At 39.6% G+C, this 26,094-nt stretch overlaps 2 protein-coding genes across 3 annotated transcripts; both read right to left on the bottom strand.

Moving 5' to 3' along the window:
- Nucleotides 1-1,429: 1,429 nt before the first annotated feature.
- LOC121525085 (G protein-coupled receptor kinase 5-like) lies at nt 1,430-12,247 on the bottom strand. Of its 2 annotated transcripts, none has more exons than XM_041810858.1 (11): nt 12,132-12,247; nt 11,914-11,977; nt 9,590-9,730; nt 9,119-9,309; nt 6,889-6,926; nt 6,325-6,414; nt 5,198-5,406; nt 4,983-5,120; nt 4,688-4,825; nt 2,321-2,461; nt 1,430-2,238 (listed from the first exon to the last, which is right to left on the bottom strand). In XM_041810858.1, the coding sequence occupies exons 1-11, from the start codon at nt 12,170-12,172 to the stop codon at nt 2,149-2,151; spliced, it is 1,281 nt and encodes a 426-aa protein (XP_041666792.1). In that variant the 5' UTR covers nt 12,173-12,247; the 3' UTR covers nt 1,430-2,148. The 2 variants fall into 2 exon arrangements, with proteins under 2 accessions (XP_041666792.1, XP_041666793.1); XM_041810859.1 differs by having other exon boundaries at nt 1,430-2,235.
- On the bottom strand, nt 12,172-25,530 carry LOC121525224 (G protein-coupled receptor kinase 6-like). The gene is made up of 5 exons (XM_041811093.1): nt 25,452-25,530; nt 15,461-15,550; nt 13,720-13,832; nt 12,557-12,634; nt 12,172-12,405 (listed from the first exon to the last, which is right to left on the bottom strand). Exons 1-5 carry the CDS (start codon nt 25,528-25,530, stop codon nt 12,304-12,306), a joined length of 462 nt encoding a protein of 153 aa, XP_041667027.1. The 3' UTR covers nt 12,172-12,303.
- Between the last annotated feature and the right edge of the window lie 564 nt (nt 25,531-26,094).

Genomic DNA, 26,094 nt, shown 5'->3' with positions numbered 1-26,094 from the left:
TAAAGATGACGGTCATTGTCTAAATCTACCCATCATTCTTACCATCAATGAATACTGACTATTTCATTTTATAAAAGGGATAATTCCATTAATGCAACCTTTTATTTCCAAGTGAGTATTTAAGCTTCTGTCTGTCAGCATACATGAAAGGTCTTAAAAAGTATTAAAGGCGATAAATCAATGTCGCAAAAATTAGTGCTTTCAAATCGTCTTGAACGAAAGACCAGATGCTGATTTCGTCCAGAGAGGTTGTGGGCTTTTGCTTTAGTTTTTACATTTAGTTTAATCACACGTGAGATTTTGATGGAGCTCCACCAGAACTGATGTCAGTCTGCACTACATCTCTACATACTTCCTTTACATAAAATGTCCCGTTTAATCCTATATATATCATACAGTGATATTATTAGAAAAAAGAGATTACCCAGCCCTACCTCATAGTCTACTTTGTGGTGAGATGCGTGTTTTTCCCTACAAAGATTTGCCTCTCTGTCTTGTTGCAGCTCAGTCTGTTCCTCCTCTTATCCAGGATGTGGAGCCACCCTGGTGGCTGAGCCAGTCTCTGTTGGTCAATCAATCAATCAATCAATCAATTAAGAACTTTATTTGTCCCCAGTAAGGGCGATTCAGTGTGCAAAACCTTAGAGTGGTAGTGGGGGCGCATGCACATGCAGTGACCGGCAGTCTCTGTTGGTGTGCATGCTAATAAGCTCTGCGTCAAGCTTTGCTTTCACATCCTCATCAAATTAGCCGTCCTTGTACCAAGGATCCATTTAGGTTGTGATGCAGAAATTGGATCAGACGCTGTTTGAATCTTTTGCGTAGTGTTTGTTGTTCTAACGCCATGATCAGTGGCTGCCCCTGTGTGTAAAATTCAGATCAGGGCTCTGACTGAGAGGATCACGTCTGCAGTCGATGAACCCAGGTAGAGAGATAAGTGTGGTGAAGTTTTCAAACTAACTGCTGTGCAGTTAAAGTTAAGGGAAGATTGTTGAACGAGGCATATTTCCCCAGAGTTTGTTTTTGTTCCATAATGCTAAACGCACCATCCCACCAGGTCAGCACGTCCTGCTGCAGTCCTTTTGGCCTCACTCATGGCTGAGCCTGCTCAGCCTGCAGGTGCAAGTAGACAACAGGAGAATGATTTGAGTGTGCCACTGTTTCGGTCAATCCCAGCCACATCCAGGAGGGCTATGCACTGCAAACTGCTGATCTGGACAGACAGCCAGAGTGGTGCACAGCAAAAACAGCTGTCTAAGATTGCTTTCGTCATATTTTAGCATTTTCTCTCACAACAGCATGCTCTTTAGATTAGTCTATTTTCCAGGCTTGACAAACATTGGAAACTGTCATTAGTGCATGCAGCATTTTTTGATTATTTTTCTGTAAGGATTAACACTTAAAATCTAAGACGACACCTCCAGGCATCATGCAGAATTTATTATAGTAAACACAACTTGAAAATCTGCAAAAATTCACTTTACACTTTATTTACAAATTGCTGAGATGGCAGAATTATACAGAATGTAGATCATAGGAAATCTTTGCACATTAAAAAATATCCTCCCTTTATATTATCCCTGTGTGCTGCTGTTTGAAGCCATTCATCGTTTTTTGTTTTTTTTTAGGCTGGGGGAGATGAAGTGTTGAATACTTCAGGAGAAATTTTTGAAAAAGTCTGCAAGAAAAAGTCCTAAAAGGCAGATTTATATACAGTACACATTACTTATAATAGAAATGTTTGCACAAATTTTCCTTTTTTATCCATTTTATGTGGTCAGACTTAGAGTGGCTTGGAGCCACTGCATTAAAAATGTTTTATTTTGGAATTTTTAACTAAACTTGTGAATTTGAGAGCAGATATTTAAAGTTAAGCCTCACATTCTTAACCTTTTTAATTATAGAAAAAAACGAAAGGCCTCAGGTGTTTACAAAATTAGTGTTAAAGAGTGTAGCGGGGATGCAAAACAGTACAAAATGTACATTAACATAACGGAAGAGCTGATTTACAGTCTGCCAGCAGGGCTGGAGGAGAACAGAATAAAACCCATTAATGCTATGCCTTTATACAACAGATCCTCTCCTCATTCCTCCACTTCCACCCTGGTGTGTTTAAAGTCTGTGATGAAGTGTTTCCCCTATCGGCCACTAGAGGGTGCTGCTGAACAGTCCTGAACCCATGTAGGTCTCGCTGGGCACCAAGCTCTGTTTGCTCTCATCTGTAGAGTCTGGATGCTGCTGTTGGAGAAAATCAGGAAGAAATTATCAACATTTTTATCGCTAACATGCACACAAACACATAGAGGAATCGTGTTCGTACGTTTCTGCGGAAGAGCCGGTTCAGCAGGCTGTGTTTGGGACTCTTGGGGCTCTCAGGGCTCTGAGACCCGTCAAGGTCTTGGGATCGAGTTCCATCAGGACCAAAAGTGTTCAGCTCTCGGAAACAGCCCATTTCTATCACCTACAGAGGAGGAAGAGGAGCAGGGAGAGAGCCAGGTGACTTTATTCTGTTCTGTTAGCATGCTACTGATAAAAACAACCTTTAGTGGACGCACTTTCAGATTTCCCTTAAAGATGGTTGCAGCTGTTACAGTGAGTCATGGCTGCAGGTTTAACCTCCTGAAACCCCAGCTATTGTTTAGAAGGCAGTCTTAGTTTCTGGGATGATTAGGACATGATATCTTTAGAAGCTCAGCCTCATCTTTGAACAGGAAGTAGTTTTTAACTAAATGATGTCTGCAGATCTCCTGAAGGACCTGTTTCTGCAGAAAATACAGACCTGGATTAGTTTCAGAGCAAAGGTTTGAGCTGAGTGTCGGCCAGTGGGTATGTTTTTAAGCAGGTCAACCCAGATGTCCCTCTCCCCTGCAATATTTTCCAGCTCCTCCTGAGGGATTCCAAGGCGCTCCCTGGCCAGATGGGATATATAATCCCTCCAGTGAGTTCTGGGTCTGCCTCGGGGTCTCCTCCTCGTTGGACATGCCTGGAAGACCTCCACAGGAAGGGGCCAGGACGCATCCTGATCAGATGCCCGAACCACCTCAACTGGCTCCTTTCGACGGGAAGGAGCAGCAGCTCTACTCGAGATCCTTCCGGATGTCCGAGCTCCTCGCCCTATCTCTAAGGCTGAGTCCAGCCACCCTCCTAAGGAATTTTATTTCGACTGCTTGCACCCACAGTCTCATTCTTTCTGTCATTACCCACAGTTTATGATCATAGGTGAGGATTGGGACATAGATTGACCAGTGAATCGAAAGCTTTGCTTTTCAGCTCAGCTCTTGATATGGTGCCTGCAAAACTGCTGACGCTGCAGCAATCCACCTGTCAATCTCACGCTCCCCTTTACCCTCACTTGTGAACAAAAACCCCAGATACTTGAACTCCTTTACTTGGGGCAGAGGATCACTCCCCACTCGGAGGACGCAATCCACCGTTTTCTGGTGGAGGACCATGGTCTCAGACTTGGAGGTGCTTATTCTCAATCTCATCCCCAAGTCAGGAGTCATGGGGAGGTTTTATTGTGGTTATTTTGATTGGACCGTGAGGACTTGTTAAGGCCAAGCATGAACAAAATTTCCAATTTTTCTTTGAAATTTCTCATAAAAAAAACAACACAAATTCCCTAAAATTAAAAAAACAGTACCTAAAATTTATGTGAAATTTCATGAACATATTTTTAAAGAATACCATTAAGTTTCCCTAAATTTCTTTTATTAGATTCCTGGAAATTTTCAAGCAAATTCCCAAAACTTTACCCAAACAAATTCCCTGAAAATTACAAAGAATTTTTCCAAATTTTCATGAAAATACTTTCAAAAAATCCAAAGCCTTACCCTTCAAATTCAAACATAAATTCTTAAATTTTGCACATATAAGTGCATGAAAATGTCCCCAGAATTCCAAACAAATTTGCCAAATATTCATGAGAAATTAAAAAAAAAACATATTTCCTTTAAAATTCAAATTTGAATTCCCCAAATTGCAAATACTTTTCCCCAATTGCCTTATAAATGCCTGAAAAATTCCCCAAATATCACATTCCCATGAAAATGTCCAAAATTTCAAAACAAATTTCCATCAAAAATTCATGGCAAATTCTCAAATTGCTTAAAGGTCACATGTTGTCACAAAATAAACGTTTTCAGGCTTGTCTAACAAAAATATGTGCCCCTGGCCTGTCCACAATCCCCCCAAGAATCAGTAAATTTCCATTCCCTCCCTGCTCCAATTCTCCACCTTTTAGAAAATGTGTGCTGAAACAAGCCGTTCTCAGATTTTCACCTCATGATGTCATGTGGGGAGTTAGCCCCACCCCCAGGTTCGGTTGGCCCTCCCTGCTTGGAGGAAAGTTCCGCCCTCATCTCCTAATTGTCCTCTCAGCTGCCAGCTGAGAGGAAGATCAAGACCCACATCCATTAAGCCACATCCCTTTCCCGAGAGGGGTGGAGTCAGGGGCGGAGTCAGACAGCTCAGCAACATTTAAAGCCACAGACACAGAAACAGCTCGTTCTGAGCAGGGCTGGAACAGAGGGGTTTGTAGGCACACAAAAATCCAATACTGGAGTGTTTTTACAGCAACAAACTTCACAGGTAGTTTTGGGGACCTCTGAGCCCGATATAAACTTGTCTTAAAGAGGTCAAACATGTGACCTTTAAACAGACACTAAAAGTTTGTGAATAACTGTACCTCATTCTGCCAGGCGACAGGGTTGCTGCCCGTGTTGAACTTGGAGTAGAAGTTGGCGTCTATCTGGTCCAGAGTGACTCCCTTCACGGTGGAAAACTCATCGATGTCCTGCACGTCACTGCAGTACACCAGTCTGGGCTGTAAAACAGAACACAACACGCTAAGCACACATGTGATTGATGGGGTCGCAATCAAAAATATTTATTTGTTTTGTTTGTATGTAAATCCCTTTGTGCTTCATTAGCTTGCATGAAAATTGCCTTAAAAACAGTTTGAATGATTGAACTGTACTTACATCAGGTGTGAAGGGAGGTTGGACCAGTCCGGCCTCCAGCATCCTGAAGTTGATTTTTTTAAAGAAAGGATTTAACTGAACTTCTCTCCCTCCTAAACTGCCACAGCCGAGCCTCTCTGACGGGTCTTTCTTCAGCAGCTGAGACACAGGATAAAGACGTCTTAACTTCTCTGCAGGTTTATTTAATGTGGATTGATTTCTGATGCTAAACTCACAGAGGAGCAGATCTTTTTTGTGGCTTTGCCAAACTTGTCCCCGTACTCTTCCATCTCTGTATTGATGCGTCTCTCCATCTCAGATGTTTTAGGATGTTCTCCTCGAATCCTGAACGGAGGCTGACCCGCCGTCATCTCGTAGATGAGACAGCCGAGGCCCCACCAGTCCACGCTCAGCCCGTAGTGTTCGTGTCTGATCACCTCAGGAGCTGAAATCAAGGTGAAAGTCTTTACTCTGCTGTTTCACTCCTCCTGTAGCAGCATGATGTGTTAGACCAGTGATAATCAACGTATGGCTCTAGAGCCACATGTGGCTCTTTTGTGAGGATTTGTGGCTCTTTTATGTCTAAATTTGAAAAATGATTACCCTGGAAAACCACTAAAAAGGGAAACTTTGACCTCAGAATTATCCATTTAAATTTTTTTCCTACTCTTATAGGGTAGGCTTTAATTGTCAGATTTAATTGTAAACCTTTATTTTTTGTCTGTATGTTTTCATTGCCCTTGCTTGCAAGTTTTTGCCCATCTTTTCCCTTTTTGCCACTTTTTGCCCATTTAAAGTGCCTCTTGCCATCATTAGTCACTGTTCCCATTTTCCCCCACCTTTTTGCTGCTTTTTGCCAATTTTAGTCCCTTTTCACTTGTTTTTTTGCCACATTTTTGCTGTGCTTTTATCATTATTTCCACCTGTAAGCCATTTTTTTGTCACGTCTCACCCATATCTTCTACTTTTTTCCACATTTTTTGTCACTTTTCACCCTGTCTCTGCTGTTTTCTGCCTGTTTTAACCCCTTTCCCCCATTTTTGGCCACTTTTTTGCAGCTTTTTCACCTATTTTGCCAGCTTCTACTTATCTTTATTGCCACTTTTACCCACTTTTCACCACTTAGATTGTGGCTCTTTGGTTGAGCAGGGTTGAGTAACACTATCAGACCGTGCCTGCTGCAAAAAGGCCTTTAAAATGGTCACATTTTTAAGGGGTTTGTTTTGCCTTTATCACAGAGGAAAACTGATGGGACACAGGAAGTATGGGGTAGAAAGTGAGAAAAGACATGCACCAAATGGAACCAGGATCAAGACCATAGCCTCTGTAATTGGGCGCCCTGCTAAACCGGTATTGTACCTACCCATGTATCCCAGCGTGCCCACCCGGCCTCGCACCAGATGCCCCTCAGACAGCCGCACAGCCAGGCCCAGGTCAGAGATGCGGATGTGTCCTGAGGGAAACAAATAACACAACAGTTCACTGAACTGGTTTGAGATTTTTGTGTCGGTGACGTACTTTCCCTTTTCACTCAAACCCTTCCTGCTTCCTCATCAAGAGTGAGAGCTGGAGCTCATCCAGACAACAACATGTCAAACCAGAAGGCGGAGCCTCGGCCACAGGAATGAAGAGACCTTAAAATAGATTTCGCCACACCTGGGCTTGTCATTTCCTCAGCCTGCTTGAGCCAGAGTCAAAAAAATGCTATTTCCTCCTCAGGACTTGATCGGCTGATTGATTGGCCGGTCAGACCCGCAGCGGTATCATTAAATCATTCAGACTGAAAATAGAAAGCAGGTGGGGTGTAGTCAGCAGTTTCATCATGTTCTGTTGGCTCAGACTGGAATGTGATCCACCTCAGGGTTATTTTTGTCACCGTGGAGATTTTTATTACAAACTCATCACATAAACAGGCTGTTGTACATACCGTTGTCATCGAGGAGGATGTTTTCTGGCTTCAGATCCCTGGAAAATAAAATATGCAGATAATTCAGGTCGAGAGAAGCGTGACGTAAAGGGAAATTCTGATTTTATTTTTAACCCTGGCTCTGTTTAACATATTTTGTGGTCCAAATGGCGAGAGGCTTCATTAAAGTTATGGAAATATTTCAGAAAGACTGAGACATAATGTCTGAATGAACGAGGACAACTAAAGAACGTCCTCTGAAAATGTTTTTGCCACAGACAAGCTCAGATTGTTGGCTTCTTTTAAATCAAGAGGCATAAATATTCTTTGAAATTTTTTTGTCTATTTTTACCAAGTTCTTGAAATATACCTTGCACATTTCTTGAGACATGCCTGAATATTTTTTAAAAATATCTTCAGGATGTTTTATTTTTCCTTTTGTGTTAATTTTCTTGGCTTGATGCAGTCTGCTAAGTGTTACAGAAACAAAATGAGAGAATGCACGGTAGGATAATTTGGCTTCAAGATGAAAAAACAGGAGATCAGTGACTTACAGGGCCAGCTCCCATGACTTTGACACCCTTATTTGATTTGGAACAGTGACAGATTTATTTTGATTGAGGGGCAGAAGCAAAGTGTGCCCCCTATAGGGCACTTTCTAAACATTTTGAGCACCAAAAGGGGTATTAGATCTACTGAAAGGACACTAAAGAGAGCACTCTAGCACTCTAAAGGGCAATCTAGAGGGAACTTTGTCGAATTTTGTCAACGTAAAGGGCAAAAGGTGGGCACTTCATTACATTTGTTCCACTTAAGATGCACCACAGACAGCACTTTCATAAAGTTAGTATCCCTAAGAGGCCCCAAAGCGGACCCTATGTCAAGTTTTTCCGCTTAAACGGCTATAAAGAGAACCCTGTGTCACATTTTTCAGCTTAGAATGCACCAAGGAGAGCACTTTGATCAATTCTGTCCTTTTGGGGAGCATCAAAGCAGTCACTATTTCAAGTTTTGTCCGCTTATAGGGCAAAAAGAGGGCCCTGTGTCAAGTTTGTCCTCTTAAATGGCCCCAAAAAGGGCACTTTGTCACACTTTGCCCACTTAGAGGGCAAAAAGAGGGCACTGTGTCAGACATTTTCCACTGAGAATGCACCAAAGAGAGCACTTTGATCAACTTGGTCCACTTAAGGGGCCCCAGAGCGGTCACTATGTCAGGTTTTTCCACTTAAATGGCCCAGAATAGGACACTATGTTACATTTTGTCCACTTAATTACACCAAGTAGAGCACTTTGAAAAATTTTGTCCATTTTAGGGGCAGCTAAGCAGTCATTATGAGGACAATTTGGGGGCAAAAAGAGAGCACTATGTAAAGTTTTTCCACTTAAATGGCCCAAAAGAAACAAACTTTGCCGGACATTTTCCACTGGGAATCCACCAAAGCGGTCACCATGTCAAGTTTTGTCCAGTTAAGGGGGCCCAAAGTGGTCACTATGTTACACTTTTCCTACTTAGAGGGCAAAAAGAGAGCACTATTTAATTTTTTTCACTTAAATTGCCCAAAAAATTGAAACTGTTTCTCATTTTGTCCACTCAGAATGCACCAAAAAGGGCACTTTTTAAAAAATTTGTTCCACTTAAGGTGCCCAAAACAGTCAATATGCCAAGTTTTGTCCACTTGAGGGGCCCCAAAGAGGGCACTATGTAAACTTCATCCACTTAGAGGTGTTAATCTACCTTAGAGACATCTAAGAGGGTACTTAAGAGATGGTTTTCATCTCTTAAGGCGATGGGGGGATTATAGCGTCTTCAATTATGTTGCATGTTCTCCCCGTGCATGTGTGGGTTCTCTCCAGGTACTCTGGCTTCCTCCCACCACCAAAAACATGCTCGTTAGGCTAACTGGTGACTCTAAATTGCCCGTAGGTGTGAGAGTGAGTGTGCCTGGTTGTCTGTCTCTACATGTCAGCCCTGCGATTGACTGGCAACCAGTCCAGGGTGTGCCTCGCCTCTCGCCCAGTGACAGCTGGGATGATGCCCCCCATGATGGGATAAGCGGTGTAGAAGATGGATGGATTATGATGCAGACATTATGACTGTTTCATGTTTGGAAGCTGAAGCTTCTTTAGAAGAATTTAACAACGGTTCATCGTCTTTGCAATTTAGACTCCAAAATCCATAAAAAGACATGGCCTGGGATTAAAAATAACAAATCTTCACTCTCATGCGTATCTTAAATGTGGCCTCTCTGACCTGTAGATTATGGACTCCCTATGCAGGTGAAGGAGACCACAGCAGACCTCTGCAGCGTAGAACGTCACTCTGTTTTTGTCCAGGCCGGGTTCTCCGATGTTATAAATGTGAAACTTCAGATCTCCTCCGCTCATCATGGTCAGAACCATGCAGAGGTAACTCTTCGTCTCGTAGGCGTACGCCAGATTTACCTGAGTAGAAGAAGCATAATCATGTTCATGCTGCTTTGTGCTCTGTGTAGCCTGAGCTTCCAGCCTGCATCTCATAGTCAGCCTGCATCATGCCGTCTCCATGGTAAGCTGATTTATAATACTCTCTCATGAAATACTTCAAAATAAGTTGTTTTACTAGTGAAATTACTTTTTATCCATGTCATACATTTGTGAGAATTTGAAATCAATATCAGCCACATTTCTGGATGAATTTTGGGATTTAAACCGATCGTGAAGAGAGAAACTGAAGTAAGCTCACCACAAACCGACTGTCCAGTCCCTCCAGGATCTGTTTCTCATTGAGAGCCATGCTTTCTCCTCTCCTCTTCTTCACGTGAGTCTTGTTCAGTTTTTTACAGGCGTACATCATCCCTGTGGCTCGATTCTGACAAGCCCACACCTGAACATGAACCAGGACATGATGAACAGATGATTGTTTTAGGATCGGTGTAAATATCAGTAACACTAACGGTCTACAAGCCTGGAGTGAACTCTGACTTTATCATCTTATCATCTTTTTTCAGTTGCCTTGAAATTTAAAGGCAGCCTGACCACTTAAAAGCCCGATTCACTAAATGACTGTTAAATGCTAAACCTGCACCAATGAGAGAAAAAGGTACAATCCACCAAACACATGCAAAGTCAACTGCATGCAAACTGTACAGCTGAGCAGACGAGGGTCTGTTTGAATAGTCCTTTTTGCTGAGGAAGGTTCCTAACTGAAGGGAACGACCTGGAAGTAGTTCAGTGTGGTGCCTCCTACATTAAATCCTTTATCAGAGGAAACACTAGACCAGGGTTGGCAACACGCGGCCCTCCACCTCATTAAATACAGCCCTGATGTCAATTTCAAAAAGCTGTAAATAAAAAACCTTAAGAAAATAGCCTGAAAGCATGAAAACAGAAACAGATGATCTTTTGCTATGGGTATGTAGTTAGTTATTTTAATTAAGTTTTTTATTGATTAAACAACATAAATAGTTTTTTTCAATTTCTTTTGATTAATGAAATAAATAAATTCTGTATATTTTATTTGAATTTATAATTTCTTTTTCAATTTCTTTTGAAATACTTAATTTTCAAGTTTTTTTCCTTCTTCGGAATTTTTGTTTATTGTTTCAATTTCATTTTCTTGATTGTGAATATTATTTTTCTTTATTAATTTATTCTTTTTAAATTCATTCTTATTTGTGTAAATGTTACTTATTTTTTAGTTTTTTATTTCATTAGAATTAGGAATTTCTTAATTTTATCCTTTATTTCTTTTACTTTTCTTTCTTTTTTTTAATTTTAGATTTATTTTTATTTGTGTCAGTATTATTTATATTTTTTGTCATTTTTTCATTAATTTTAGAAATTTCTTCATTTAATCCTGTCTCTCTTTTATTTTTCTTTATTATTTTTTTAAATTGATTTTTAATCAATTTTATTTGTGTCAATATTATTTAATTTTAGTCATTTATTTAATTAAAATAAGAAATGTACTCATTTAATCCTTTTTTTATTTTTAAAATAATTTTTAAATTTTTTATTTTACTTAAATTTAAACCTTTTATTTTTATACATCAAATTTTTATTATCTATATTTCTTTTTTTTAGTATTTATTGTACTTAAATATTTCATTTTTAGTTTAATTACATTTATTTTATTTATCTCTATTTAAGTTTTAACTTATTTTTTAATCTATCTTTTTAATTAGTTCTTTTCTTTTTAGTAGATTGAATCTGTTTTTTTCTGTTAAACATTCTTACATGCATCACTAAATGCACTTGAAATTGACATGAGTCTTTGTTTATCGTTAAACTAACTTTTTTTTATTTGCACTTTGCACTATTCTTCCTTTCATTGAGTTATTAATTAATTAATTAATTATTATAAATCAAGAATGTCCAGCAATGTGTAACAATTTGACCCTTTGCATTGATATCAAGATTAATGTGGCCCATCCCTGCTCTGGTTCATCCTTTACTAAAGGAGAGAGGAAAAGACGACCCACAATGCTTTGCATCAGCTTCATTTAAAGTGATGCTTGGTTTCCTTGACTCTCTTTCTGAGGTGAGGGGCTTAGACTCAAGACAAAGACTGAAGTGAGAAACCCATGGACACAGATTAAGAGCCTTGGGATGCACCTCCTTTATTAACAGGCCTCAAACGTCCCTCAGTAGCCAGTGGGTGACATCACCAAGACGATGTCCATGTTTATATAGTGGTCAAGTCCAAACATCACGTCTTTCTGGTCAGGTCAGGTTTATTTTTAGCCTCACTGTGAAAATTTTGTCATGTTGCATAAACGATTTTGGATATTTTTGCTGATCATAACGGTGATTTTAAATGACAAATATTCCACATTCTACCATTATCGCCAGTATGATCAGAACACTTTGATAGCTTGTGACTTGAGATAATTTATTACGTCCCACTGCTGTTTATCCTCAATGAAAATCTGCTCTGCAAAGACGCAGAAACCTTAAAGATTCATGTCTCAAGAATGAAGAGGTGATAAACCCAGAGTGATCTGCATGACGCTAAATCTAAAGGTTGGATCTTTGTTTTTAGTTTGGGTTAGTTTGGGTTCGTCTCACCTCTCCGAAGCCTCCTTTCCCCAGCAGTCTGTACTGCTTGAACGTCTGCTTGGTGATGGGCTGCCTTAAAGAGAAACAGAAACCGGCTGTATTCAGTCTTCGAGGAAATTTACAAGCTTAATGTGGCTCACAGCCAACAGTACAAGCAGATGAACCAGATATCCAACCATCCAGCCGTACACTATCTGATTTAAGAGTCTTATTTCCTCATCACTGACCTCTCCAACATTTTCCACTGCAGGAAACGGTCGAAGAACATGCTCTCCTGGTACTGGATGAAGGGCTCCCCACTCAGGAACGCATGGAGTTCTCTAAAGCACCACAAACAGAGAGGTCAGTCCATGAAAACAGCATCAAACTGCTCACAGACTTGGACAGTCATGCTTGGACTCACTCCGTGCAGTCGTGGAAAACATCCCCGCACAGATTGAGCTCCAGATTCTCCACACAGCTCGACTCATGCCTCTGCATACACGGCACAAACTGATAGGACTGGAGACAGAAAACAACATTGAAGGAGATTCAGTTTAAGTTTGTGGTTGTGTTAGCTTTCAGTCACAAATGTTGACTGTTAGAAAACAAAAAGCGACAAACTCCACGTGTTTGTGAATATATTTAAAAGTGTGATTCTGTACTTTACTACCTGGCTCATGAAAAATCTCTGGATGATGCTGAAGCCAAAGTCTCTCCTCTCATCATCTGACTTCGTCTCAAAAGCATCCTAAAAAACATAAAGAGGAAGTAAGTATGCATAGGACGAATCTTTAGTGGTGCTAAATGTGGACCATAATGTCTTAAATACATGACTATGATAAAAAGTGACAAAAAGTCTTTGTCAAGTTGGCCTTATACGGCACTTTTTGTCTACTGTGTGTGACAAAAGTCTCTCTAGATGCAGTATTAGCCTGATATGGCATGTTTTCACTCTATCATGTATTGCAAAAGCCTTTTAGATTCAACATGAATTGGCCTTGTAATGGTATGTTTTGGCTTTTTTGTGTTTTGCAAAACTCTGTAGCTGCAGGGTTAGCCTTATATGGCATTTTTTCTTTCAGCATTGCCAAAGTCTTTCTAGATGCCATAAACAGCATGTTTTGTCTTTATAGTGTATTACAAAAGCCTTTTAGATGCAGGACTATCCCAATATGGCATTTTTGTCTTTATAGTGTATTGCCAAAGTCGTTCTAGATGCCTTAAACAGCATGCTTTGTGTTTATTATGCATTGCAAAAGTTTTTCTTAATGCAGGATTAGCCTTAAATGTTGTTTTTTGTCTTTTAGTGAATGCAAAAGTCTTTTAAATGCAGGGTTAGCCTCATATTGCATTTTTTGTCTTTATAGTGTATTGCAAAAGACATTTTGATGCAACATTGGCCTTAAATGGTATTTTTTTTGTCTTTATAGTGTTGTGCAAAGGTCTTTCTAGATGCAAGGCCACCCATAAGAGGGCGTCTGATTGCTGGGATGTTAAAGGTGTGGGTCAGCCTGCCCCATGCATTATGCGACCATTTACAAACCACAGCCAGTACAGGCTGTAAACGCTGCATCAAAAATGAGTTCAAATTGTTTTTTAAACAACAGAGAGATAATGTTTCACTGGAGATTTAGCGACACAGCATTTTTGTCTGTAGCTGTATCTGCTTTCTTTCTTATGAAAGAGGAAGCAGAGAGAAGGAATTTTCTCATGCCTTACATAACTTTATTTAGGCGCTTCACTCTAAAATATGGAGCTTGTCTTTACAGTAGTATGTGTTGATTAGAGCTGTTAAATCCTGTTTTTTCCCTATAAAACAACCCTCTATGTTACCAGAGCGTCCAGCAGGGACATGTAGTTCTGCAGATCGGGCCGACTCCGACAGAAGAGCTGGAACAGTTTCTTCCCGATCGGCTGCTTCACACAGAGACTGTAGTAATCTCTCTCTGACGGAGCACAAACACATGAACATTACATGACACATGAAGCCCACATGGAGAGCACTGTTGCTGAATGTTGTACCCTTTATGAGCGGTTTACTCAAAGGTCCAAACTCAGGACAAGAGCTGGTAATCAGCAATCACTTTAAACTCTGAGCAGCTTCAGCTTCATGCTCAGCTATGAAACAGTGGTAAATGTGCGTCGACCCTATTAAAGAAACACAGACTCATGCAAACACACTAGGACTAAAGTATTTGGCCAGACTTGTTGATTACTGAAGTCAGGTGTTTCAGTCAGACCCACAGGTGTATAAAATCATCACCTGGCCAAGCTGACTCAAACATCTGTGATCCTAAACGGGTCGTTCTGGAGAGCTCAGTGACTGCAAGCATGGTACTGTGCTGGATGCCACCTTCCTTTACCTTAGTGCAGTGATACTCAACCTGTGGCTCTTTTGTTACTATCTGTGGCTTTTTTATGGCTTAATTTTAAATATTATTCCCCCAAAAAACCTTACAAAAGGTGCCACTTTTAATCCATTTAAGCTACATTTTGCCATTAAATACCACTTTTCCCTACTTTGTTGCCCATTTTTGCCACTTTTTTCCAAGTTTTGCCAGTTTTATCCCATTTTTGTCCATTTAAGCTACATTTTGCCATTAAATACCACTTTTTTTGCCAATTTTTGAAACATTTTTGCAATGTTTTACCTATTTTTGCCACTTTTATCCCATTTTTGCCCCTTTTCATCATTTTTTCCTCCCCATTTTCACCCATTTAAGCTATAAATACCATTTTCCTCCTTGGTTTCCCCCATTTTAGCCACATTTTTTTTGCCCATTTTATCATTTTTTGTAAACTTTTCCCCCATTTAAGCTACCGTTTGTCATTGAATAGCACTTTCTTCCTTGTTTTCCCCATCTTAGCCACTGTTTGCCACTTCTATCCCATTTTGCCCTTTTTTGAAATCATATTTTTAACCACTTTTTGCCCATTTAAGCTACCTTTTGCCATTAAGTAATACTTTTTTCCTCCTTTTTTTCCCATTTTTGCCACTTTTATCCCACTTTGCCCATTTGAGCTACCACTTGTTTCGTCTTGTTTTGCCTGTTTTTGCCACTTTTATCCCACTTTTTCATGTAAGGTACATTTTGCCACTAAATACAACTTGTTTCCTAGTTTCTGCCCATTTTTGCCACTCTTGACTTCTTTTTGCCCATTTTAGTCACTCTTCATTTTTTTCCACCAGTAACTCATTTTTTGGTCACTAATCACCCATTTTTACTACTATCTGACCCTTTTCCAGGTTTTCCTCCCCATTTTCATCCCTTTTCACCCATTTTTGCCACTTTTTGACCATTTTTGCCTCCTTTAACTTATTGTTATTGCTACCTCAAGCTGTTTTTGCCACTTTTCACCACTTAGATTGTGGCTCTTGCAAAGGTATTTTTCAACAATTCAGTTCTTTGTTTGAGTAGGGCTGAGTGACACTGCCTTAGTGTTTTGTTCAACAGTTTTTTACTGACTTGTTTTAAGTCAGCATAACTATATTGAAAGGAATAATAGTCTCACCCTACATCTCATCTGATTACATCTTAAAAACTCGTTCTATATCAGCCAGCCCCACACCCACCTATTTTCTTGGCGAGCTCCACACACTGACTGATGTGAGGGAATTTCAGCTTCTCCCTCCACTTCCAGCTCCGTCCTTTACTCCCTCCTCCTGCAGAGAGAGCATCAGTCTATTTTAGCATGCAGAGCTGTAAAACACGTAACTACAGCCATGATGGAAACGCCATGTCTGCCTGCAGCGTGGCATAAACGTGCATGCACACCTGCCTGTCAGGTTCCAGACAATACTACTCTGGTCTACAGTGAATGAGCTATTCTAAGCTGTGAGCCTGTGGAGCCACATTACTGTCACACTTCCTGTCAGCGTTACATCACTACACCATCACATGGACGTCCGTCTTTTGATCGTTTGTTTACTAATGCCAAGGAAACAGAGCAGACTGTCAGGGATGCTGTAGTATTCAGGATTAGGGCATGTTTATACAGACCAGTCTAGGCCTGCAGACACTAATTCCAAAAAAGCTGGGACGTTGCGTAAAACACAAACAGAATACAGTGATTTTTTTAATCTATTCAAACCTAAATTCAATACGTAAGGACCAAAATTATGATTTTTTTCTGGAAATAAACACACTTTCTGAATTTGATGCATTCAACATGTTCCAAAAAGCTGGTAGAGGCCCAGGGCTATGTCATTGTCCTCTTTCCATCTTACAGATGCCAACAACATCACTAATGATGCATATCTTCTTCACAATAGTTTAGCTAGCTTGCTTCAATAATGAAGCTGACCTTGTTTATAACACTGAGATGACACCAAGCATTGTTCACTAATTGTACAAAATGTTTAAATGATAACATTTAATGTTTTAATTGTCCTAATTTATTTGATGAACAAGTTCTGCCATGAATTTCCAACGACTTCAACACACCTTCTTTAACCATGATGCTTCTTTTTGTGGCCATAATTACTCCTTAATTAAACCAGCTGGCATGCTGTGACCTTCACTGTGGTTCATACTTCAGTACCTTTATGAATGTTCACCTCACATACAAGGGATTGTTCAGCTGGATATCCGTGTTGGTGGATATTATATTAAAAAATTAAATGAAGTGTCTATGAATATTTAAAACTGATATATTGGCTGTGAAGACCTGCCTGTGTCTGCTGTAAGCATCAACCTTTACTAACAGTAATTATCAACCCATATCAGCCATAAATATTGACCTATATCTACTGTAAATATTGGCCTATTACCTGTAAATATTGGCCTATATTGGTTGTAATTTTTGGCCTATATTCACTGTAAAAACTGGCCTATATTGCCTGTAATTTTTGGCCTATATTGCCTGTAAATATTTGCTTATATTACCTGTAAATATTGGCAAAAACTGCCTTTAAATATTGGAGTGTATTACCTGTTAATACTGGCCTATATAGATAGTAAATATTGGACTACATTTCCTGCAAATATAAGACTACATTGCCTGTAAATATTGGGCTACATTGCCTGTAATTTTTTGGCCTATATTACCTATAAATATAGCCCTATATAACCTGTAAATATTTTTCCTATATTTCTTGTAAATATTGGCCTGTATTACCTATAATTTGTGGCCTATATTGGCCTATAAATACTGGCCTATATTACCTGTAAATATTAGCCTATATCACCTGGAATTATCTGTCTATATTACCTGTTAATATTGGACTACATTACCCGTAAATATTGGCCTACATTGCCTTCATATTTTGGCCTATATTGCCTAGAATTTGTGTGCCTGTATTACCTGTAAATATTAGGCTTTTTTTCCCTGCAAATACTGGCCTATATTACCTGTAAATATTGGGCTTCTTTGCCTGTAAATATTGGGCTTTTTTCCCTGCAAATACTGGCCTATATTACCTGTAAATATTGGGCTTCTTTGCCTGTAAATATTGGGCTTTTTTCCACTGTAAATACTGGCCTTTATTACCTGTAAATATTGGGCTACATTGCCTGTAAATACTGGCCTATATTACCTGTAAATGTTGGGCTTTTTTCCAATAACAGTGGAAAAAAGCCCAATATTTACCTGTAAATGTTGGGCTACATTGCCTTGAAATACTGGCCTATATTACCTGTAAATATTGGGCTACATTCCCTGTAAATACTGGCCTATATTACCTGTAAATATTGGGCTACATTGCCTGTAAATACTGGCCTATATTACCTGTAAATATTGGGCTACATTGCCTTTAAATACTGGCCTATATTACCTGTAAATATTGGGCTACATTCCCTGTAAATACTGGCCTATATTACCTGTAAATGTTGGGCTACATTGCCTGTAAATATTGGCCTTAATAGGCTGGAAATGCTGACCTAAATATGCTGTAAATACTGTTCCAATGTAGTACTGAATACCTGCCTGTATTGACTGTAAATATTGGCCTATATTTGCTATTTAATATGGTCCTTTTCAATTTTTTTGTTTGTTTTTTAAAGTGTGTGTTTCAAAGTTTTAGGTCAAAACTTAATTTTTTATTGTTGTTGATACCATTGAAAAGAAATCTTCAAAAGTGTTATCTAAGAGGAGTTACATACGTTAATAAATGATGATTATTAATTTCAATTTAGTTGATGCATTTTTATTAAAGTTTTCATTTCTATTTTTTATTTATGAAAAAACTTTTTTTTTTTTTGTTAATTCAAAGACCAAAGATAACTAAAGCTTGATTTAATATTAATAATTATGGCAGAAATCAATAAAGCAGTCATTAACCTGCGATCATTTTCATTTTCCTTTTGTTTAAAGGAAGTCACTGTCCTCAGATCACCCAATCAAGACTAGATTCATGGCCTCAGAAACCCCTTACACACCTCACATCCTAACAGTCATGAAGTGTGAGAGAAAATCTGTGATTTTAAGTCTATAAAAATCTTTTAAAACAAAAGTAGAGCTTGTTAAATCTTTTGAGGTGTGAATGTGTTTTTCTAAATAAATAAATGATGAATAAGCATCTTTAGTTTTGTCTGCCTGCAACAGGAAAGCTGAAGATTTGACAAACAGTTAGATTAAATATCTCTATAGATAAATGAGATGAGCATCTTTAGTTTTGTCTGTCTGAAACAGAAAAGCTGAGGATTTGACAAACATTTAGATGAAATATCTATATATATAAATGAGATGTCTCCTACCTTCTCTGGCTTTAATAAGAGCGCTGTTTGCCACTATACTTTCAATATCCATGTTAATGTCTTTCTCCTTCTCTGCAGAATAATCCGGCGTTTATGCACGGACTGTTTCCACATCAGAAGTCATCAGACAGCCCAGTCAGTCGAGTTCAGACTCAGAGGAGTGTCGTGTCGTTTCTCCTGCAGTTCCGTGACTCACTGATGAATGGAGCTGCAGGTGTTTTACTTTTTGTATGACAGCCTTCGGCTCAGAGGCGGGGCTGCACAAAATCACCTGCTCAACAAGTTTTTAGAGAGGCTCTCTGTGAGGACAGACATGCAGAGGTGCATTTAACCATGAGAAGCAGGGATTTTAAGTCCCTTAAACCGTTCCTTCAGGAATTAAAGCTTATACCTCTGTCTTTGCTTTAACAGAAACCCTTAAAGATGAGGGGGATGAGGCTGCATGATGTTGACCAATCACAGACGTTTAGAGCTTTATTAAGTCCCACCAAAAGTTTATTCTCCATTACAGATGTAAAGGTTTACATCCCACACATTTAACTCTCTATACAATATAGGAAGTCAAATATGTGTTAAACTATTATTTTCAGATCCATGTGAGCTTTCTTGGCAAACCTACGTAACAGATTTCTGATAAGCCCTTGGTTAGGTTGGGAATAGTAATTATTTTTTATCCTGTTTTCTTTTAATAAGCAGAATCAGAGTTGATTCACCTTAACATGTTATACCAGTCTAATACAAGATAGAGCTAAAATCAAGATGTATTTTTGCTGTGGTCATCTCTGACCTTCAGCAGAAACATCATGTACAATAATATTCTTGGCTGATTCTCTGCCAGGACCCAGGACCAGCACTCAGGATGTTTAGCTCTTAGCTTGAGCCATCACAAGATGGCAGAACTAAAAGGAGCGACGAGCCGTTGACTGTGGATGTGACAGGATACTTTTATTACCTGGAGAACAAAGGAAAAACTTCTACAGCTGACGGCTCAGCGGGAAGAAAGAGAAACAGAAGATGCTTCAGTGTCACAGACACCTGCAGCCTGCATCACTCCACATCCAGAGTTCCCTGCCTTATTCAGCATTGGTGTTTAGCATTGAGGATAAACTGAAGTAACCGACCCTGGGTCCACCTAAATTAGATGTAAATATTACCTTTTTATAACCTGTAGATTTTGGCCTCTATTTCCTGTAATTTTTGAACTATATTACCATTGATTTTTTTCCTATTTTACCTGTAAATATTGGGCTACATTACCTGTTAATTTTGGCCTATATTGCCTGGAATTTTTGCCTATATTTCCTGTAAATTGTGGCCTATATTACCTGTAAATATTGGCCTATATTGCCTGTAAATATTGGCCCATATCGCCTGTAAATATTTACATATATTACCTGTAAATATTTTTCCTATTTGCCTGTAAATATGCAGCCTGCAGCACTCCCCATCCAGAGTCCCTTGCCTTACTGAACACTTTTGTTTTACAGACCTTTTTCAACTTTCTGAGGATAAACTGAAGTAACAGACCCTGACTAGAAGAAATGAGCAGGAATTTGTCATTCAGGTAGGTTTAAGGCTTTTGCTTTATTCACCCAAAGGCTGATAATAAGACATGCTAAAGTTGGTACATGTTTACTTTATAAAAACAAAAACGCTGCTACGTTTGGCCAAACGTTTAATTGATCGCCGATCACGATCATTCAGGATTGTTTTCCGACCACATTTCTTCCTGGAAGACGATGGTTCCCCACTATCCTTCCAGTTTTTAATAATGCGTTGGGCATTTCTTAACCCAATTTTAGTAGTTTCTGCAATCTCCTTAGATGTTTTCTCTGCTTGATGCATGCCAATGATCTGACCCTTCTTAAACAGACTAACATCTTTTCCACGACCACAGGATGTGTCTTTCAAACTGGTTGTTTAAGAAATGAGAAGTTACTAATTGCATCAGCTGGGGTTAAATAACTTGTTGCCAGCTGAAAGATAATTGCCCATGCAGTAATTATCCAATAGGAGGCTTGTACCTATTTGCTTAGTTAAATCCAGGTGGCGACTTTTTTTGGCCAGGCAGTGTACTTCACTGTTCTACAAGTCAGAGAGATGAGTCACTGCAGCTTTATCAGTGTAAATGCTGACCCCTGGTGGTCTGATGGCAGTAGTGCAGCTCAGCTAACAACTGTTTCTCCATGTGCTTTTGTCTCCAGTTTACTGATCAACCAATGAGGAATAAAACCAGCAGAACCTGCTAAAAGGGGAGCTATAAGTAACACAGGGTTTGATACACAGTACAAGAAAGCTACACACCTTTTTGTTTTCCTGCTTACACATAAAAGAAAACAGTATTTCTAATCCTTAGAGTTTTGTACCTGTTCTTCATTATCTGTGTAGTTTTGGACGAGTTTTCTACAAGACATCTGCAGAGAATGATCTCCAGCCACCTCTGCTGCTCCTCTAATAACCTCCAATTCAAGGTTGGTTTTAAGTCAAAATCAGAACTTTATTTTCTTTCTTCCACTGGACTTGAAAATCGTCAGAACTTAGCACAAAAAGTAAGGAAGATTGTTTTTGGTAGATTATTTCTTTGTTGCTTCTTGACAGTAAATCTCATACCATTGGAAAGCTTGTTTATTTCTCTTTTAAATGGAGTCACATTTGTAAGGAACATACATCTGTGAGATGAGCAGCAGAGCTGAGTATGTGGGTTACATGTGCATGCTACAGTGGTCAGCAGGTGTCTGCTCCAAGAACCAGCATGCCACTATTGACTGATCTGGATAAGGCAACTTCAAGCTGGTGTTCTGGAAGACAAAGTTGAGTGAGCCCTAGTACTATCTAATACTGAAGACTAAGGCTGAATCCCAATTCACCCCTTTACCCTCAATCTTACCCTCAAGATCAACCCTCAGTCTTAACTCGCCCCTCAAAACCAAGTGTAAGGGCCATCTTGTGACTTAGAAATGGGACACCTCTTAATAGCAGTTATGATATCGGACTGTAGAGGGCAGTAATGTGCCAAAACTGCGTAGTCTGTCAATTCAGAGGACGAAGAAGAAGAAGGAGAACGAGACAGCACGGTTACCGGCTTACGATCATAAAAATAAAAGTAAATGTTACGCTACAAAAAGGCAAATAATCCATAAAATAACATTAAACTAAGATATTGGAGTGGATTTCATAATTTTTAGATCTCTATTAACAAAGAAATGCTTACATTTGTAGCTCGAATTCTTCACCGCATTCGCCGCCATCTTTCTTTTAGTGATAACCCTCAATACCAAGGGAGCCCCAGGAACATCTCAAAATTGAGGGAGATAAAGCCCTCAAACTCAACTCAACTCTCGGGAGAATTGGGACAGCCCTCACACTTCATGGGAACGCTCATTTTGAGACTGAGGGTTAAGATTGAGGGTTAAGGGGAGAATTGAAATGAATGGTTCTTCTACACACTACTTCAGAATTCAATCATCCAATCCACCAAACAACAGAGGCAGAATCAGCTGTTTGGCATGGGCAGAGAAGATTTGGCACATTTTTCATGGGTACAACCCACATACTCAGCTCTGCTGCTCATCCCACAAATGCATGATCCTTATAAATGTGGCACCATTTAAAAATGAAAATAAACTGGCTTTACAACAAGATAAGATTTTTTTCTAAGAGGCATCATTACAACAAAGAAATAATCTACCAAATACAAAGTTTACATGTGCACATTTCCAAGTGGATTGAGGTTTATAAAGAGAGAACTGATGGGCAGAGTTTTTTTTAATAAAAATCATTTCTGGCGTATGCCATTTCTGAGGTTTGGTGCATGTTTGCCTCTAGCCTGGGTTCTACGCCAGGTTTTTACAAATGAGACCCCAGCTCTTTGACACATCACAAAAACCCGCTTTGTTTTTGAACATGCTTCACCTCTTTCCTTCTGTGCATTGTTTGTGTCGTTGAACGTTGCCTTGCTGACCTCCATATAAAGAACCGTGTCAGATTTTTTAACCATAAAGAAATGGGCTGCAGGGAGATTGTGGATGGTGAGTATTTGTGACGTCTCTACGCCATCTTATGTGGGAGAATTTTTATGTTAACTCAGAAACCACTGACGGATCAGCTGCTTATTTCTGCCTTTCAGTATTGTCTGATGAGAACCTCGCTGCCCTGTTTCTAACAGGGACACATAAAATCAGAAAGAAGCTCACAGTCAGATTTTGGAGCTGTGTCAAACCGATGATCGACCGCTCCGACGACTTCAGTTTCTCACAGAAAAGGAGGACAATGTGCCGTCTGTCTGCCAGGAGATCTGTGAAAACTGTGGCCTAAAAACACGCTAACTGATGCTTTAGAGAGAAAATTTGATCATTAGTTAACTGAGACTACACATCCTAAAAAAAGATTATAAAAAGCAGAGTTTTATTGACTGAAAATGTCTTTTTCTTGACCAAAACAAGAGGAAACAACAGAGGAAATGTCATGCATGTAAAGTCTAAGCCTAAGGCCTCAGTGAGGCTCTGTTAGAGTACTGGTGATTGAGCTACATGCTACATGAGCATGCTACATGAGCATGCTACAGCCAGGGTTTTGCAGGTTTAATATTCATCATTTTAAGAGTAACTAAACCCCAGAGTTTCAGTTCAGGTGCTTCTGTCTGTCACAGAAGCCATGGTCTAGTGTCCCGTAGGGGTCGGACATGATCGTCACTAATAACTGACAACCAACCAGCTCCTATGGAGGCACCCCAGGCCAGGATGGAGGTCAGCATCTCCACCCATCTCTTGCATTAATGTCATAGATGTTTTGTTATTTTTTTCTGTTTTGTGAAATACTGACGTATTTCCTCTTTTCAGACATATATATTTAGTATGAACTATTCAGATCAAACTGGTGATGAATTGTCACATGTGGGTATTGCTTCATTTACAGGGATCACATGTCACATGACTGAGATTTAAAAAGTGGGCACTATTACAAAATACCATCCTGACCTTCAGACCAAATACCAACCCTGCGGATGTAAAAAGCTTGAAATTAAACCGTAGTAAGAGACTGAAATTCTCAAAGACTGCTCACATTGAGTTAGCAGACACTGCTCTGACTGTTTAATAAATTTAGAGATGGAGAGTGGGTTCATGCACTTCTGCATGAGTACGTGGGCGGTGGCTCTAGTATAGTTTATAATGCACTCATCTATTTTCGTATCTAAAGGTAGCTTAAATGGCTTAAATGAGCCTTTCACTGTGCATGTTTCAAGACCTTTGCATGGTTTTTTAATGCAAAACTGTCCTGTTTTTTAACAGAAATACAGCCAAATATTCACTCTGACTTTTGCCCTTTTAATTTTTCTGAATTTCAGAACCTACTTGTGAGGTGCAGCCCACATTAACAAATCGCTTTCTGTTTGCAGATCTGCACATGCACCACTGAATTTTTTTTTACATACATGCGAATAGTTTTACAGCGACTGTCGCTCCTTTACATTTATCCCATTTTCACTCCGAGCCAAAAGGAGCGTTTTTGTCTTTCCAGTTTTCTCCGTTAAACCTCTCCTTCAGTGATTTGCCAGAACTATTTGGCAATGCTGGCGTAACGTGCCAAATATCAGGGTTACACTCTCATTCCAGAGCTTCCCTGATTTCAAGGAGATCATAGAACCTTGTTAAATAAAAAAATATAATTTAGAATGCTTTGGGCTGCTGTATAATTAAACTTCAGTCTTGAAAACACCAAATTGTCATAATTTTTCTGCACTATGGGTACGTCAGATGTTAGTTTCAGAATTCCATCACTAATAAGACTACCATGCAACGCCAAAGCAAAATAACGTCTACTAAATTAGTGGAGTTTTAATCTGAACCAACAGACCTATGTCAGGTGAGGTCTTTTTTTAAATTTATCCTCATTCTTTAAACTTTAAAGTGTTTTTTAAGGACTAAAATTTTTTCCTTGGTCATCCTTAAACCTAAAACTGTCCAAAAGGACTGACATTTTTGTCCTAAAAGGGTATCGATATCGGTATCGGCTAAAATGAATCTGTAAGTATTGGCATATCGGATACCAGCAAAAATCCAATATTGTGCATCCCTAGAAAATGATATATCGCTGTTTTGTTTTGAAAAAGTTTTCTGTAAAGACGGGATCATTTCAGGAAATATCCGTGTAAACACGGAACTGCTGAAACGACTGAAAATGCTGTAGTGCATATGCCAAACCTGTATGTGGCACTGTGGTGCTGCCACGGAAACGCACCAGAAGAGAAGAAGAAGATCACGGAAATTTGACGCAACCTTTCCTCTAGTTGCCCTTCTGGTTGTTCTCTGCGTTGGATTTAAGAACATCTGGTTTGTGTGTTTTGCAGCGGTGGTAAAGGAGCATCAGATTTTGCTGTAAAAGCCATAACAAGCTCAGTAGCTTCTGCAGCACGAACACAGCCCTGTATCAGCCATTATTGTTTTGGTCGGACCTGCGCAGGCATCTTAAGAGAGCTATACTATGTGTGACGAAAGATGCGGATAGCTGTCCACACGGAGATGAAATGGTAGTCGTTTACGGATTCATGAACTCTGGGACCCGTTTTCAAAAAGTATCGTTTACAGTCACCCAAAACGCTGTTTCCGTGTGGATGACTTTTGCGTGTACTCCTGAATTTGTCTCCGTGTGGACGGGGCCTGAGAGGTACATACAGGTTTTGGAGCGGCATACAGTACCCTACAGAACTTTCAGGCATATTTGGGCCAAAACTTAAGGCTGAAAAAAGGCAGAGATGTGGTGACTAAGCTGCCTGAGGGCACCATTGGGCAGAAAGGAGGATTGACACAACCCAAGCTGTGCTCCAGATGTCCTTGCAAAACCAGGGGTGTGTGAAAATAACAAAGTTCACACCTTTCAGGTGGAGTAAGGTGTAGATGTGGGGCATGAGCATGGCCTTGGGTACTGTCTGGTTGGGTAGTAGGGTTTGCATGAGCTACTGGTCACGCTGTGGATGTTCCAAGGGGCTGAAAACCACCAGCTGGGCCTATCACCAGAGGTGAAAATGCCCAGACAAAAGAAATGCCGTTGAGCTGCTGAGCGACACGTATGTGTCAACATGTGCCCTACACACCTAAAATGTGTGCTCATGACTGTATGCTTCCATCCACAAAAGCCTTTTTTTTCCAGGGACGCCCCTGCCTATTTCAGCAAGACAATGCCAAGACACAACAACATGGCTTCACAGAGAAAGAGGGTGAGGCCTGGACTGAGTAAATAAAGATGCACATAAAGCAAGAACAGAAAGAACTCCACTTTCAACACTTAAACAGTTCGTGTCTTTAGTCGTCAGATGTTTACAGAGTGTTAGAAGAAAAGTTGATGGAACACAGTAGTAGACAAGCTTCTGTCCCAGCTTTTTTGGAACATGCAGGCATCAAATTCAAAATGTGATGATATTTCCAAAAGTCAATAAAATGTAACAGCTTGTTGCTGCTTTTTTTTTAATAGAATATAGGCTGAAAAGTATTTGCAAATAACTTTATCCTGTTTCTAT

This window comes from Cheilinus undulatus, linkage group 17, assembly GCF_018320785.1.
Source record: "Cheilinus undulatus linkage group 17, ASM1832078v1, whole genome shotgun sequence".
Lineage (NCBI taxonomy): Eukaryota > Metazoa > Chordata > Actinopteri > Labriformes > Labridae > Cheilinus > Cheilinus undulatus.
Note: the sequence above shows the minus strand (reverse complement) of the source record. Positions and strands in the feature narration are given on the sequence as shown.

Coding starts and splice junctions, on each gene's coding strand:
- LOC121525085 (XM_041810858.1), bottom strand. CDS start 12,172: ATGTTCTTCGACCGTTTCCTGCAGTGGAAAATGTTGGAGAG. Junction 6,927..9,118: donor AGGGAGTCCATAATCTACAG/GTCAGAGAGGCC, acceptor TTTATTTTCCAG/GGATCTGAAGCCAGAAAACA. Junction 4,826..4,982: donor AACCTCCCTTCACACCTGAT/GTAAGTACAGTT, acceptor TCTGTTTTACAG/CCCAGACTGGTGTACTGCAG.
- LOC121525224 (XM_041811093.1), bottom strand. CDS start 25,530: ATGCAAACCCTACTACCCAACCAGACAGTACCCAAGGCCATGCTCATG. Junction 13,833..15,460: donor GGAGCTCGCCAAGAAAATAG/GTGGGTGTGGGG, acceptor GTGCTCCGTCAG/AGAGAGATTACTACAGTCTC. Junction 12,406..12,556: donor AGAGATTTTTCATGAGCCAG/GTAGTAAAGTAC, acceptor TTCTGTCTCCAG/TCCTATCAGTTTGTGCCGTG.